Here is a 14890-nt window from a genome sequence, read left to right on the forward strand (position 1 = left end):
TTTTATTAAAAATGTTTCTTCAGAAAAAAATGAACATTAAATAAAAATATCTGTGATCATAAAACCTGAATGCAATAAAACGTCTGAAAACACGTCAATTAAACTGCAGAGAAATATAAAAATATCGGTTTATTTGGGGCACCTGTGCTATACAGTTTTTATATAAATAAAATATATACTTTAATCTCTTCGTGCATACCAATGGGGTCACCTTTAAATATAACTGCACCTCTAAAGTGTAACCTCAGTTCTGAAGTAACCTTAGAAAAATGTCCAGCTGTTTTTTCGTATAAATGTTCCTAATAATGTGGTCAGTGAGTGTAAATGCGAGGATTTCACGTCACATGACGGCTCATCATTTTTTACGAAAAATGAGAATTTATCTGCAGATTTTTTTTATATTCAAAGACATGAACAAAGTGCTTTAAAAAATGCTTCATCGTGTTCTCCTCATATTCATCTGCTGAGGAAAATTTAAACGCCTTCTTTACAAGTTTTAGCTGGGAGACAAAAGAAGACTCCATCTCCCAAGATGCCTCGGTAGCACACAACAACGAACGGCTGTGAGAGGCGACGGGCGGGCAGTGAGAAGGACGGAGGAAGAGTTTGCCCTCCATCCATGGAGCTTCACTCCGCAGCGCATTGACGAACAGAAAGCCACAGAAATGATGAGGAATCAGGAAGTGGAGCGCATCGCCAGGAAGCTGGATAAAATGGTGCAGAAGAAGAGCACGGTGAGTGGAAAAACATCCATCAGGTGATGAGCAGCCACCTTTAACTGCTGACGGAGGAAGATTCTGGAAACGCGGTGCTGTTCGTTGCTCAGGTTAACCCTTTGAATGCTGCTGAAGGCTTTTAGAAACAGTTTGAAATCACATCAGGAAATTAAAACAGACACACCTGGAATCAGCTCAGAGCTCATCACCTGCACATGAATCAGTTGTTTATTTCCGTCATTACAGACGCTGAAAATATTCAGATTGCAGTTTTATGACCTAAAAATGAGGCCAACATGTTTAAACTTCACCTGCATGATGCAGATACAGAGCAAACAAACATACCCAGAACATTCTGAGATGGGATTGAGAAGATGCTGACAGAAGCAGCTCTGGGGCTGCTGGTGTCCCGCCACCCTCACACACAGCTCTGGGGCTATGGGGTTCTTGATTAAAAAAAAAACAAAACTGTCATAAGCAGACCGAATGTGCTTCCTTTCTGATGTTAGGAGTTTACCTCCTACAACCACTTCCTGTTTTTCGTAGTCTTCACACTTCTGATCACCACAATTACTTTTAAGTGCAAGTTTGAGCTTTTGGATTTTCCTGAACTGATTGATCTCAGTCACACAAAAACAGGAAAAAGTCTTGAAGCTCCATCAGATAGCTCGTGAAGCCTGAACATAAATGAGGGGGAATTTTGAATCCTTCTTCCTACAAATTGCATGACCTCATCTGTCCTCCTGTTTCTGGTCCGAACATTTGCATTGGATGAGGCTCTGGTCTTTTTAATGCTTTAGACTTGAGTCCCCAGAAACTATGCAATGGTCATCCCCAGCCCTTCTTTGGCTTTTTGTCAGCTCTCTTCATGTGCACCACATCTTTTATGCCCTGTTTTTAAAAACGCATGGTGTAGAAAAGAATCCCTCTCAGTGTGGACATGAAGCTGAGGATCAGGACTTTTTCACAGTGAGTAATCCAAACCATGCAGTAGCACATTAATGATAACCTTGTGCTGTGGATGGATCATCTCAGACGTTCTCTGGGCTGAGGTTTAGTCTGTTGTTTTCAGCATTATCTTCCTGCTGTATGATGGCATTTGTCCATCAGAGACCCTCAGCATGAACAGTTTAACCCTCATCGTCCAGCTTCACTGTGCTAATGTGCTTATATGAACCTAACCATAGCTCTGTAGCTAGGCACCAGGTAGCACATCACTATGTGTCAGCTAAGCCAACTTCACAAACCCTCCAAATGTGGCTGCTGTTTCATTTTAGGGCTGAGAGAATTCAGACTGTTATTTTAACTCTTTCTGTTTGCTTGAACCTGATGATGTCAGACCAAATGAGGAGTGATCAGTCCTCTGCTGCCCTGCACCTGGAACATTTCTTAATACAGTTTGAGTTCATTGTTCCCTGATGGAAGGAGACAGTGCAGCAGCTCCAGACCATAATGCTGCCTCCACTGTGCTCCACAGCTGGATTAGGAGTTTATCTACAGTACAGCTGCCCCCTAATAGTCAACCAATGTTGGTTGATGAGAAGAATCCTCATCAAGTCTTCAGTAATCAGTACACAGAAAGTTGTGATGCTCACTTGGTCTGTCATGAACAGAACTTGCCCTGCGGTAAATGGATAGTTGTACTTTTGTCAGGCAGGAAGTCTAAAGAATGGCAGAAAACTCTGCAGGCAAATGTTGGTCTACCTCAGGTGTGCAGCATTTCTCACATATTCAGTGTCAAATGTTTTATTTGCCAAAGATTTTGTGATAGTAAATAACATCAATTGCAAATTGATCAGTTATTTGTTTCAAGTACAATTTGCACTCGAACGGCTGAGCTTTAGTCGAGGGTTGGTGAACCTCAGGTTTCTGCTCAGAGTAATGAGCCTGCTGGTTTTTGTATTTGTTTTTTTTCCTGCTTGTTTGTAGTTTTGGTTTCTGAGTTTTAAAGCCTTTCTGTCAGTTGCTTTGAAGTTTTCTTTCTGAGTAAACTCAGAAAAGTCCCTTAGTTTTGGTTCAGCATGGTGGTGCAGTGATTAGCACCAGTTAATTGGTGATTCTAAATTGGTCACAGATGGGAGGTAGAAAAATGAGTTCACAGGATAGAATAAAGTTTTGCATGTAAGTGGATAAATGTGGCCTGATGTGGTCTTAGTGGTCACCTAAGCTAGAAAAGTGCTGTCTAAATGTCAGTTCAATCCACTGTGATGAACAGCTGTACAGGTGTTTAGTTTTACCTTCTCTCTGAATAGTTCAGATTTCCTTTAGCTTTTGAGTAATTTAACCCTTTAGCTTGAAACCAATGTGATAAACAGTTGTTTTTATAAGGTTTCTAATCACTGCCGTTTATCTCTGGTCTGCCACGGTTATTTTAAGCTTGGTTCATATTTGCAGTAAGTCACAGCTTGAGGTGATGTTGAGTTTTATCAAGGAAACAGTGAAACACTTTGATTAGTTTGATACATGTGGGATAAAAGTTGTTTGGTTTTCTTTTGGAGGATGATCTACAGATACATGTGGATAGGATTCTGACTAGAGTTCTAAATGGGATTCACATTAATGGTATGTTCTCCTTTCCATTTTTAAATCTTTATTTTCCATCGTTCTCTAAATTATGTCCTGCTTTCTGCTATTTCTCTCATTTTCTGCACTTCTTCTCTTTGAGCTTCCTGGGCCATCTCACAGAAACACTTTTGGATTTTCCTGATTGTCCATGGAATCTGCATGAACATCAGTCATGCAGCTGCTGGATTTGTGTAATTTGTTGTTGAAAACGTGTTTGTTTGGAACTGAATTAGAAGAGAAAAAAATTCAAAAAAGAAACCCTGAATGTCAGTTTCTATTCAGTCTGACTGGAAAGGTTAGTACTTTGACAAAAGAAAAACAAGAGTGTGATCCAGCTGTGCTTAAATAATGATAATGTGCACATCAAACATAAACTGTCAGCTGAACAAACTTTAATACCACCAAACTGCTGATTCAGTGTCTTTAGGAGGGCCACTGGCATCCTGATATTTGCTACATCAGCAGAAATTTTTTTTCTTGAGTGAATTTCTACAAGTTTGGGTTCAAAGTGTTTTACATTCAGATGGAAGCCTTCAGAACACATTGATTAAAGAATAAATGATGTAAATTGAATATAAAGGTGACTCTGCTTGCAGGACAGTGCTCTGGACTTGCTAAGAGAACTGAAGAACATCAAGATGTCTCTGGAGACACTACAGGTAAGTAACTCTGCCCATCTGATACAAGAAGGCCTAAAGTTCCCCTGCACTGTGCTGGAAATCCAGTTTAACTGATCTGAAGGTAACACAGAGAACTGAGAAAATTACCCCAAACTTGATGTTTATGATTGTTGTAACCAACCTGAGATATTAAAGTCCAGAATGTTATGAATGAATTAAACTAAATACATTCATCATTGCTCTGAAGAGCTTCCTTTAAATGACTGTAGTAATGAGTATAAGTCACAAATCCAAAAAATTAAGTCTCGGGCATAATTTGTAGGCACAAAAATTTTCCCTGATATAAATTCTGGTTAATGTCCAGTGAAAATAATAAACTACTTCTTCTGTTGTCCTGTTGGTTGGACTGAACCCATAAAACATCTGAGCATAAACCTAAAATTTTCTAAGCTAATCACTAGTGATACCAGGAAGTCCCCTGGTACTTTTGAGCATGGACACCCTGCTGTTCAGTTCATCCATGTCTGTGTTTCTATATTTTGTGTGTGTGTGTGTGTGTGTGTGTGTGTGTGTGTGTGTGTGTGTGTGTGTGTGTGTGTGTGTGTGTGTGTGTGTGTGTGTGTGTGTGTGTGTGTGTGTGTAGTCCACCAGAGTCGGGATGTCGGTGAATGCTGTGAGGAAACAATGTTCAGATGAAGAAGTTCAGACTTTGGCCAAAACTCTTATCAAGTCCTGGAAGAAACTGCTGGGTATGTGTGTGTTGACCAAGGTTATAATAGTTTTGGATTTTACATTGTAGTTTAGTTTTATTTAGTTTGCTCAGTTTTAGTTTAGTTTTCATTAGTTTTAGTTTGAGTTTGAGTTTTTCATACTTTGTCAGGTGCAAAATTCAAGGTGCCAAGTAACTATTGCCTAATAAAAACTCAACAAAAGATACCGTTTAAAAAATTGTATTCAACAACCAACTGTTCACAAGTTAGCAGCATTATTAGCTAAATGTGTGTAATATTAAGGGCACACATGAACATCAACAGGGAGAAACAAAGAAAAACAAACTCCAAAACCCAATAAACTCTACAGTAAACCCTACAATAAATTCTACAAAAAAAAAAACACTACAATAAAGTTCAGCAGAGTATGGCACCTCACTCTGTGAGACTAGAGCGGAGAAAATGATTTCATATCCACAAGGCTTTAAATAAACTGAAACAGGAAAACGAAGGTCATTTTATCAATAATAATTTTTATCAATAAGTTCCTTTTTAGTTAGTTTGTAAACACAGTTATTGTTTTTTCCTTTTAATTATTGTTTTTATTTATTTCAGTTAACAAAAATGTTTTTTCAATTTCAGTTTTTGTTATTTTGTTCGTTTTCGTTAATGATAACCTTGGTGCCGACCAAATGGCTTCATTTTCTAGTGACAACAAATAGAAACGGATAATCAAGTTTTAGAAACTGGAAAGCATAAGTGTACCAACAGGAACTAGAATAATTTCTGCATGATGCTTCCTATGGCCATGTTTGCTCTTTGCTTTTATCTGACAGATGGTTCAGAGGAGAAGAAGAAAGATGGCTCTCCTTTGAGGTCTTCATCCACCTCCAAGGACTCTGGGAGCAGTGAAAAAAGGTCTGTTGCACACTGATGATGTCACTGTTGGTGACATCACTATTACAGGACAAGGTGATGTCACGCGTGCATCAAGTTTGTTCACATCTTTAATAACAGAAGTTTCTGTCAAATAAAATGTCTCTTCTCTGTCCTGCTGCTCTTCCTCAGCAGTAAATCTTCTGGGGGGACCCCATCCACCCCAACCTCACCAACCACCCCCACCTTCCCTCAGGTCACCTCCTTCCCCCCTGCCCCCATCACCACAGACATCGTGAGAAACAAATGTCGAGAGCTGCTGGTGGCTGCGCTGCAGACGGACGGTGAGAAGATGAAGAGTTTTAAAGCCAAAAATGGTCAGAAGGTTCTTAGTATGGAAAACTGCTGCTGATCTTTAGCTTTTTAGAGATGCTCAGATAGCCTAATAATTCTGCTTCAAATGACCAGAAGAGTTCAAGATCAAGGATAACTTAAACATTGTTAACAAAATATTCTAAAGTCAAGGTCCAGTTTTACCACCTTTTCATTAGCACGGTGTTGGTGCTGGTGTGGTGCTGGTTCTTCTCCAGTTTTGCTTTAGAACCAGTCCACATTACAGCAGATTTGAGAACCAATTATTACGAAGTGTTAGAAGAATCTGCTGCACCATCTGATAATGAGGCAAAAAGAAAATGTGTAAAACCTTATTTTGGGCACAGTCAGCAATTTTTTTTTTTTTTTTTTTTTTTTTTTTTTTTTGGTAAGAAGTTTTTATCAGATTAGAGAGAACTGCTGAGGGATGGATTCTGATAGTACCAGCTTTTTCCCCTGCTTTCCTAAAGCTTGTAATGCTTTTCCACCAATATAAAGTGTTCACTATCGTGACATTGTCTAAATTAAAAAAGTTGTGGGAGAAGTGTCATCAGTAATATCTACACTTACTCCAAATGATCTGTAGGCTATCAGCTTTTTAATAATCAGGTGTTTTGTTTTTTGTGTGTTGCTGTTAATGTGCATGAAGCTAAAGAAAGTTTTTTTTTTTTTTTTTGTTGTTGTTTTTTTTAGATGACCATGAGGCCATTGGAGTTGACTGCGAGCATCTGGCAGCTCAAATTGAAGAACATATCCTTTCACATCATTAATGGTGCAATTTCATGAGCAAACAGATGAGTGAAAGGTGTTCTAGTGAGGGCGTTCACAGGGTGGGTCTCAGCATGTTTGATGAGCATGTCTGTCTGTGTGACATGCTTGGGATGCATGCACATGCATGAGATTTCATTCATGACTCAATATTTAATTTCCAGCCACCAACATCTTGTTTATCCCATTAAAGCTTCAGTATTATTGAACATCAATAACACTAAAATAAATGTTTGCTTGTGGTTCTAGCTGTAACCCATTTCATGCACATTGTTGGTCCTTGACGGCTCGCTGTGTGTACAGATCTTCCAAGAGTTTAAGTCGACAGACATGAAATACAAAACCCGCCTACGAAGTCGCATCTCCAACCTCAAGGACCAGAAGAACCCAGACCTGCGCCGTAATGTGCTGTGCGGAAACATCTCGCCACAGCGCATCGCCTGTATGACCGCTGAGGTCGGTGTGTCTCATTTCCTCCTTAAAATAGAAGTTGAAGTGTTGAGGATGGAGACTGGTGATACAGCTCAATGTAAATGTCTAATCCTATAAGTTACTTTCTTGTATATTAGTTTATTTTGAAAGTCTAAATAAGAAGTACATCTTTTCAATTTAGTAATTCTCAATCACATTAGTAAGAATAAGATTAAAAAAAAAAAAGGAAAAAAAACATGTTCATAGAGCAGATATCACCAATAGGCAGACCTCAGTCCGGATCCGGACCAAAATGATGTCTCAAGCGGACCCAAACCTAATACCAAAACAGAAATGACCACTTAATTAATATCTTGTTGAGTGCTTTCTGGTTTACTGGCGCATCTTTTACAGTCCTTACAGTAGTAGTGAAGCGTCCAAGGAAACCAACTGACCAATTGCCTGCGAGTTTGGCTGGTTCCTGCCGGCTGGTAAACTTTGTAACAAACAGGGTTATTATAGTTAACGAAGACTAACTAAATATGAAATGAAATGAAAACTGAAACTAAAAAAAACATTTTCATTAACTGAAATATATAAAATCTATAATTAAAAGCAAAAAACAGTATTGTGAGTTTACAAAACTAACTAAAACTAACAGAAATTATAGATAAAATGACCTTTGTTTTCTTAATTTTATTTAAAACCCTTGTGGATTGATATGAAATAATTTTTTTTACGCTCTAACAGTTTAAGCTGGGAGCGCTATTGGGCAACATTTGCGCATGCATGGGCGTGCTCACCGCATCGGTCCACAAAGTAATGGCAGTGGTCTGCCGAGAAACCGCACTGATCCTTCAACGTAACCTGACGTGTGCCTCCGGAGAAATCAAACTAGATGTCGGGTCCACACAGCCCACAAGGTTTTGATTCAGTCCTTGTGCGTTTCTGGCTACTTTTTGCTGCAGTGTTTGAATTTATCAGTAAGAGAATAACAATCAGGAATAATAATGAAATCAAATCAATATAAGGACTCACAAATGTCAGCAAATTCCTGGAGGGAGCTGCTGAAACTATCGGAATGGATGTGAGGAAATGAAGAAAGTGGAAAAACAGGGACAAATATGTTTGCAGCCAAAAAACTGAGCATAAAGAGTGAGGACCAAAAAAGTCCCAGCCGGCACCACATATAAAACACCAGCACGCGACCGCATACACAACATACATACACAATCCAGCTACACAAGTGTAAATTGTTGCCGACTTAATTAGGTTGTGTACAGAGGCTGCAAAGTTAGCTCTCCGAGCAGCTCCAAAGCAGAAGCAGCTTCATGTGGTGAGAACATCAGGATGCAGCTGGATTTCAGCTTTGACTCCTTCAAAGAAATCAGTTTGTTTTTGTCCAACATGCCCTGTGTTCTGATGTTTTACACCACGTGTTCTGCACTGACGCTGAAGTGTGTTGTAGAGTTTATTCAGTTTTGGAGTTCATGTTTTTCTTTATGTTTCTCCTTGTTGATATTCATGTGTTTCCTTAATATTACACACATTAAACACGTAATGCTGCTATTTTGTGAACAGTTGGTTGTTGAATGCAATTTTTAAACGGTATCTTTTGTCGAGTTATTGTTACACAATAGTCACTCTTGCACCTGACAAAGTATGAAAAACTAAAACTGACGAAAACTAAAGTAAAACTAACCATGAAACCAAATATAAAAACTAATGCTCTGAAAACTAACAAAAACTTTTTTATATAGATATATATATATAGATATATAGATATATAGAAATATATATATAGATATATAGAAATATATATATATATATATATATATATATATATATATATATATATATATATATATATATATATATATATATATATATATATATACGGTTAGTGTGATGCTATAAAGGCTGCTAGATACTCAAGCTGAAAATGTCTTCAGTCAGATTAACACAAACCTGAAGATCTCATTAAAATCTTCATTTGGAACCCACCATTTCATGTCTGGACTTGTAAGACCAAAGTCCACATCTTTTGTGCTTTGATGCAGTTTACTGGTGTTCATTATGCCCCTCCTTCTTTGTTGTCTTGCTCCCTTGTGGCTTCTTTGCAGCAGTCTTCTCCAGCAGCTGACGTTCAGGTGTTTTTGCTTAATGGCCCAACAGCCTGATGACCTCCTCCTAATTGGAGTCAGTTTCATCACATTCATTTGGGATTTTTTTTTGTTTTTTGTTTTTAAATTACTTGAGATACTGAACACAGCACAGCTGTTGGTTCAAACACGAGGAAAAGCTTTTAATGAGGCTCACTGTGATAACCTCATGATGGTGGCTAACACGTTGACAACAGGTTTTAAATCTGATATGAAAGCAGTTTGCCCCCCCCCCCCTTTTTTTTATTGTTTGATATCTCTTCACCCTTCTTTACCATCCACACACCTCATCTTTAATCATACTTTCTGCTCAAGTTAAACTGGTAGTTAAAACCAACCTTAGAAGAAAAAAAAATCTTGATCGTTTGTGTTTTGTTAAGGAAAGCTGAGAATGACATGAGGAGTGCAAGGATAAAATGTATCTGCTTGTGTTTTAGATTTCCTCAGTGTTTTTGAAAAGAGATACTGGGTATTCTGGGTGGAATATGTTGAAAATTGAGTTGCTAGGTAAGAGGAAAACAGGAACACCAAAGAGGGGTTTTGTGGATGTAGTGAGAAGATGGAGATCACAAAAAGTCTGTCATGCTGATCCAGCATGTACCCGCAGACTGATCCAGCCTCTGTAAATATACTGAGTAGTCAGTGGATCAGAGGATGCATTTGAAGTGTGTGTGTTTGCAGGAGATGGCGAGTGCAGAGCTGAAGCAGATAAGAGAGGCTCTGACAAAAGAGTCCATCAGAGAGCATCAGCTATCAAAGGTTGGAGGAACTGAGACCGACATGTTCATTTGCAGCAAGTGTCACGGAAAGAGCTGCACGTACACGCAGGTACGAGTACACCTACAGGCTGATCATCCACTGTTCTTTGACTGGTTTTCACCACCTTGTTCTCATGTTCAGGTGCAGACCCGCAGCGCTGATGAGCCCATGACCACCTTTGTTTTGTGTAACAGCTGTGGCAACCGATGGAAGGTAACCCTAAGCTATATGGATATCTGATCACACAGGACTAATGAAATGACATTAACACTGATCAACATTACTGACAGGACTGTCTAAAAACTATTTAATAACATATAAAAGTTTATTTTCTACGAAGGAGTATTAGGGCCACATTGAGAAAAAAAAATAATTGTGCATTTTGAGAATAAAGTCAAAATTTTGAGAATAAAGTCAAAATTTCAAGAAAAAAGTCGAAATTTTGAGAAAAAAGTTGAAATACTGTTTCAAGAATAAAGTCAAAATTTCAAGAATAAAGTCAAAATTTCAAAGAAAAATAGTCAAAATACTAATTTGGGAAAAAAAGTCGAAATGTGCAGGTTTAAGTTGTTTCAAGTCAAACACCTGCCACGCCACGTCTGCTATAAGCTCCAGAATGTGTCGTATTATGAGTTAGAGAAACTATACTATAGGTTTTAGTAACAAGGTATTTATTTCTCTTTTAGTACACAAACACAATGTAGTGATGACTATGAGGATGGTAATGAGATGTGCAGAACGCTGCATCGCTCAGAAGGAAACTCACACAAACTGGCAATGGTTAGATGCAAGGATTTCGATGATTGCACCTTCGTGCAGTACAGAGGGGATTTGCAGAATCACAAGTCACAATAAGGGGCTCGCCACACGGGGAGCGACATCGCTCGCTCTCCATTCATTTCCTATGGAACTTGTGCGATGAGGCCACAATCGCTTCGTACAAGTTCCATGAATGGTGAGGGAGTGACATCGCTCCCCGTGTGTAGCGCCCCTAAGACAGCTGATCAAGTTGCTTCATCTACCCAAGGCATTTTGTAGAGGGTATAGCAGCCGAGGCTGTTATTTGACTTGAAATGATGACTTCGACTTTTTTCTCAAAATAGTATTTCAACTTTAGTCTCAAAATTTTGACTTTATTCTCGAAATGCACGATTTTTGTTTTTTTTCTAAATGTGGCCCTAATACTCTGTCGTACTTTTCTGCAAACATACCTACTTTCTGACAAATAAGTAATACATCCTTTTCCTTATCATCATCATCCTCCTCTTTCCGCTGCTCCCTTTAGGGGGCACCACAGTGGATCATCTGCCACCATCACCATATCCCAGCATCCTACTCTGTCACACCAACCCTCTGCATGTTCTCTTTCACTGCATTCATGAACCTTCTCTGAGGTCTTCCTCTTTTCCTCCTGCCTGGCAGCTCCATCTTCATCATCCTTTGTCTAATATATCCACTATCCCTCCTCTGCACATGTCCAAAACATCTCAGCCTCTTTAACTTTGAGCTGTCCCTCTGATCCTGTCCATCCTGGTCACTCACAAGGAACATCTTTAGCTCTGCCACCTCCAGCTTAGCCTCCTGTATTTGTGTCAGTGCCACCAGTCTCCAAATCATCCATCATAGCAGGTCTTACTACCATCTTGTAAACCAGGGATCCTCACATCCAGGCCTCGAGAGCTGGTGTCCTGCAGGTTTTAGATGTGTCCCTGATCCAACACAACTGAATCAAATGGCTGAATTACCTCCTCAGTATGCAGTCAAGTTCTCCAGAGTCCTGCTAATGACTTCTATATTTGACTCAGGTGTGTTGAAGCTGAGACACATCTAAAAGGTGCAGGTCACCGGCTCTCGAGGCCTAGATGTGAGGATCCCTGTTGTAAACCTTCCCTTTCACTCTTGCTGCTCTCCTTCTGTCACAAATCACCCCAACATTCATCTCCACCTACTCCACCCTGCTTGCACTCTCTTCTGCACTGTCTGTTGCTTTGGATGGTTGACCCCAGGTCACCCTCCATCCGAGTGGAAATTGAGGGAAATGTACAGTAACGAACTCTCACCACAGGGTGTCAGCGTAGGCTAAACTACAGCTTTCTCGTCTTCCTACTACATGCTCACCTTCAGTCAGCACTCTGTTTAACTTTTTGCCCCCCCAACTCCCCCAAATTATCAAAATAAGTAAAAAATAAATAAATAAATACGTTACTTTAAAAAAAATCTGTTAATTTAAAGCATGAATGTATTTTTGTTCCAGTTGGAAGAGCAAGCTAAAACAGCACACATGAGCAGTTCATTAACTCTTAGTGAACCTGATAAATTTGATTGGCAGTTTGTGTTCACTGAGCTGTGCCTGTTGATCTGGCCCTAAGCAGAGATTATGAACTGGTCGAGCACCTCAGAAATCAGAGACAAATCATCTGAGCTGCTTTGGATTTTAGTTTCAGATTTTGGGTTTCTGTGCATTATGATTTGGTTTACTCTGATTGGTCTCTCGCTTTCTCTTTGTATTTTTTAGTTGTGTTGAAGAAAACCAGGCTGTGTTTGAATCCATTAAGAAGCAAACTGAAGTTACTGAAGTTGGATTTTTTTTTTTTTTGTATAATTTCTTTTTACATATCAAACTAAATGCTGTAATATATTTGAGGAGATAAAAGCCAGTTGATGTTTTCCATTGGTTGAGTTATTGTGTATGGCATTGTAGAAACAGTGTGCCTTTCTTTGCCATGATGTGCTGAACATATTAAAGCTTGGATGAAGATCAAATCACTGTTTTTATTGTTTTGGTTGAGGGTTTATTTCAGATATCAGAATAATTGAAGAGATGGCAGATCAATAAAAAAGGAAAGCCATCAATAAAATCACCAAAGATTTGTTCTGTTAGATTGTAGATGGGAGTCAGTGCCGGTTTGACGTTAACAACATGCTTGGGTTTGCTTCCAGTAAATGAACATTTCTTGTTTTCAGTCACACCTGAATCATGTAAGCCATGTGAGTATGACTTTTAAGTCAGAAACTACGTTATGATAAATATGAAGAACTCAGATGGTTTACATACCTTCTTGTTGATCATTGTTTAGTCAAGATCAAGTTTTAGCTCATCCAGACAAAAGAGTGATGAGCTCATGCGATGCTGCGGGATCCTTTATTCTTCTGTTCATTCACAGTTCACAAACAACACTCCTCCTCCAACACTATAGACCCTTTTACCACCTAACCCCAACTCTCTTCTTTACTTTTCAATATATTTTAATTCTCATTAGTTTGTGCAATACAGCCAACCAGTGACAACAAAACTTGTCATTTTCTTTAGACACTTCAAGCATTACAATATCTGAATTGTGATGGAGTCAGATGAGCTCATAATGCTGATTTTGCCCTGTAAGCCATCACTGAAGGTTTTCATGGTTTAAGATTATCCGTCTATCCAGCTGTTCAAATTCAACACATGTTCGCACAGCCTTAGGAAATGTTTTTCTGGCTATAACGCAAAGGTGACACTTTATACCCCAAAAGGTCAAAGATCTAAACAGACAAGGTTGGAGAAAGCAGTATGACCTGATGGTGGAGAAATCTGGTAGATGGGCAGATTATAATAGTTGCACATATCTGTGAAAGATGAACAACACTTGAAAGTATTGTCAGAGAAAAGACCTATCAGTGATCGTGGCAACATGTTGCACTTCTAGCCACACCCACTGGTGATGTCAAAATAGTGACACATTGTGGACTTCTCATTTTAGAGAATTAAATAGTAATTAGACAATAAAAGACATTTTTTCTGATCACCTTTGTTTGAATAATATGGAGGTTAATGTTCCAACCAAAGACAGAATATTTAAACAAAGTGCAGAGGCCTCATGGTGTTTTTTCTAAATGTTGCTGGTGTTTGGAAGTGTGTTGACGAGTAGGATGACGCATGGTGGGAAGGCAGAACTCAGAAGGATCCTATTTGTTGTGGAAACACTGCTGAGCTCTTTCCATACATGAGCATGAAGAGATGAGAGAAGCCTCTTCCTGTCTTTCTGGACAGAAAACAGACTGAATGCTGCATGTGACTAACAAATGAGCACTTCGCATTTTTAAAAACCTGCAAATTATTCAGAAAAAAAAACTTGAACCAAGAAATTTTTTCAAGGGTTAATTTTTGTCTAGAATGTCCCTCAGGAGAACATAATCAGTACTTCATGGGAAAAGAGTTAAAAATTAGGAAGCTGGCTCTATCACTAATAACACTAAATGTTCTTCATTTTCTGTGTTCATGGGAATTTTATTAAACTGCATTCTTGGACGCTATCATGTTCTTAGAACATTTTTGTGTTCCCTGTGGAAAATAAAATATTAGAAAGTGGCTGACCTTAAACCATGCAGCAGCACATTAATGATAACCTCATGCTGTGGATGGATCATCTCAGATGTTCTCTGAAGTTTGGTCTGTTTTTTGGCATCTTCTTCCTGCCATATGATGGTGTTTGTCTCTACCAATTGAGAACCCTTAATATGGACTTCTACTGAGAGCACTCCATCTTCCTCCTGCTAATGTGTTCATGCTTGTCTGACCATAGTCCTGTAGTTAGCCACCAGAGTGGTGTGACTAAGAAGGAAGTTCAACATACAGTATTCAGGCTTTCTTTGTGTTAGCTGGCTCAACAAAACCTAAACCTCCAGTTAGCGATAACAGGGATCTGTCTATCATGCCAGGCTCTCTGCTTCAGGGTCTGAGCGTTCTCACATAAAAGGGGCATTTCACAGGTCACGTGAAGGTCATCTTCCTCACAAAGCAATCTCTGTGGGCGCTGCCTACTCCAATCAGAGATGTTATCAGATGATGGTGATAAAATCTAACAGTAAAATAATCTGCAAGATTAACACTGCAGAAATGAGTTAATCTGGTGCTTTTTGGTACAGAGTGGTAAAATAAAATTTGCATTGCA

General features: G+C 39.0%; 1 protein-coding gene across 2 annotated transcripts; it reads left to right on the forward strand.

The window, feature by feature from the left end:
* The first annotated feature begins 557 nt into the window (after nt 1-557).
* tcea2 (transcription elongation factor A (SII), 2) lies at nt 558-12722 on the forward strand. 2 transcript variants are annotated; one of them, XM_030734123.1, is made up of 10 exons: nt 558-734; nt 3878-3940; nt 4545-4650; nt 5448-5529; nt 5680-5831; nt 6553-6609; nt 6929-7083; nt 9882-10028; nt 10101-10172; nt 12475-12722. In XM_030734123.1, exons 1-10 carry the CDS (start codon nt 666-668, stop codon nt 12481-12483), a joined length of 912 nt encoding a protein of 303 aa, XP_030589983.1. In that variant the 5' UTR covers nt 558-665; the 3' UTR covers nt 12484-12722. The 2 variants fall into 2 exon arrangements, with proteins under 2 accessions (XP_030589983.1, XP_030589985.1); XM_030734125.1 differs by having other exon boundaries at nt 5683-5831.
* Nucleotides 12723-14890: the final 2168 nt, after the last annotated feature.

This window comes from Archocentrus centrarchus, chromosome 7, assembly GCF_007364275.1.
Source record: "Archocentrus centrarchus isolate MPI-CPG fArcCen1 chromosome 7, fArcCen1, whole genome shotgun sequence".
NCBI classification, from domain to species: domain Eukaryota; kingdom Metazoa; phylum Chordata; class Actinopteri; order Cichliformes; family Cichlidae; genus Archocentrus; species Archocentrus centrarchus.

Coding starts and splice junctions, on each gene's coding strand:
- tcea2 (XM_030734123.1), top strand. CDS start 666: ATGATGAGGAATCAGGAAGTGGAGCGCATCGCCAGGAAGCTGGATAAA. Junction 5,530..5,679: donor TCTGGGAGCAGTGAAAAAAG/GTCTGTTGCACA, acceptor GCTCTTCCTCAG/CAGTAAATCTTCTGGGGGGA. Junction 7,084..9,881: donor TCGCCTGTATGACCGCTGAG/GTCGGTGTGTCT, acceptor GTGTGTTTGCAG/GAGATGGCGAGTGCAGAGCT.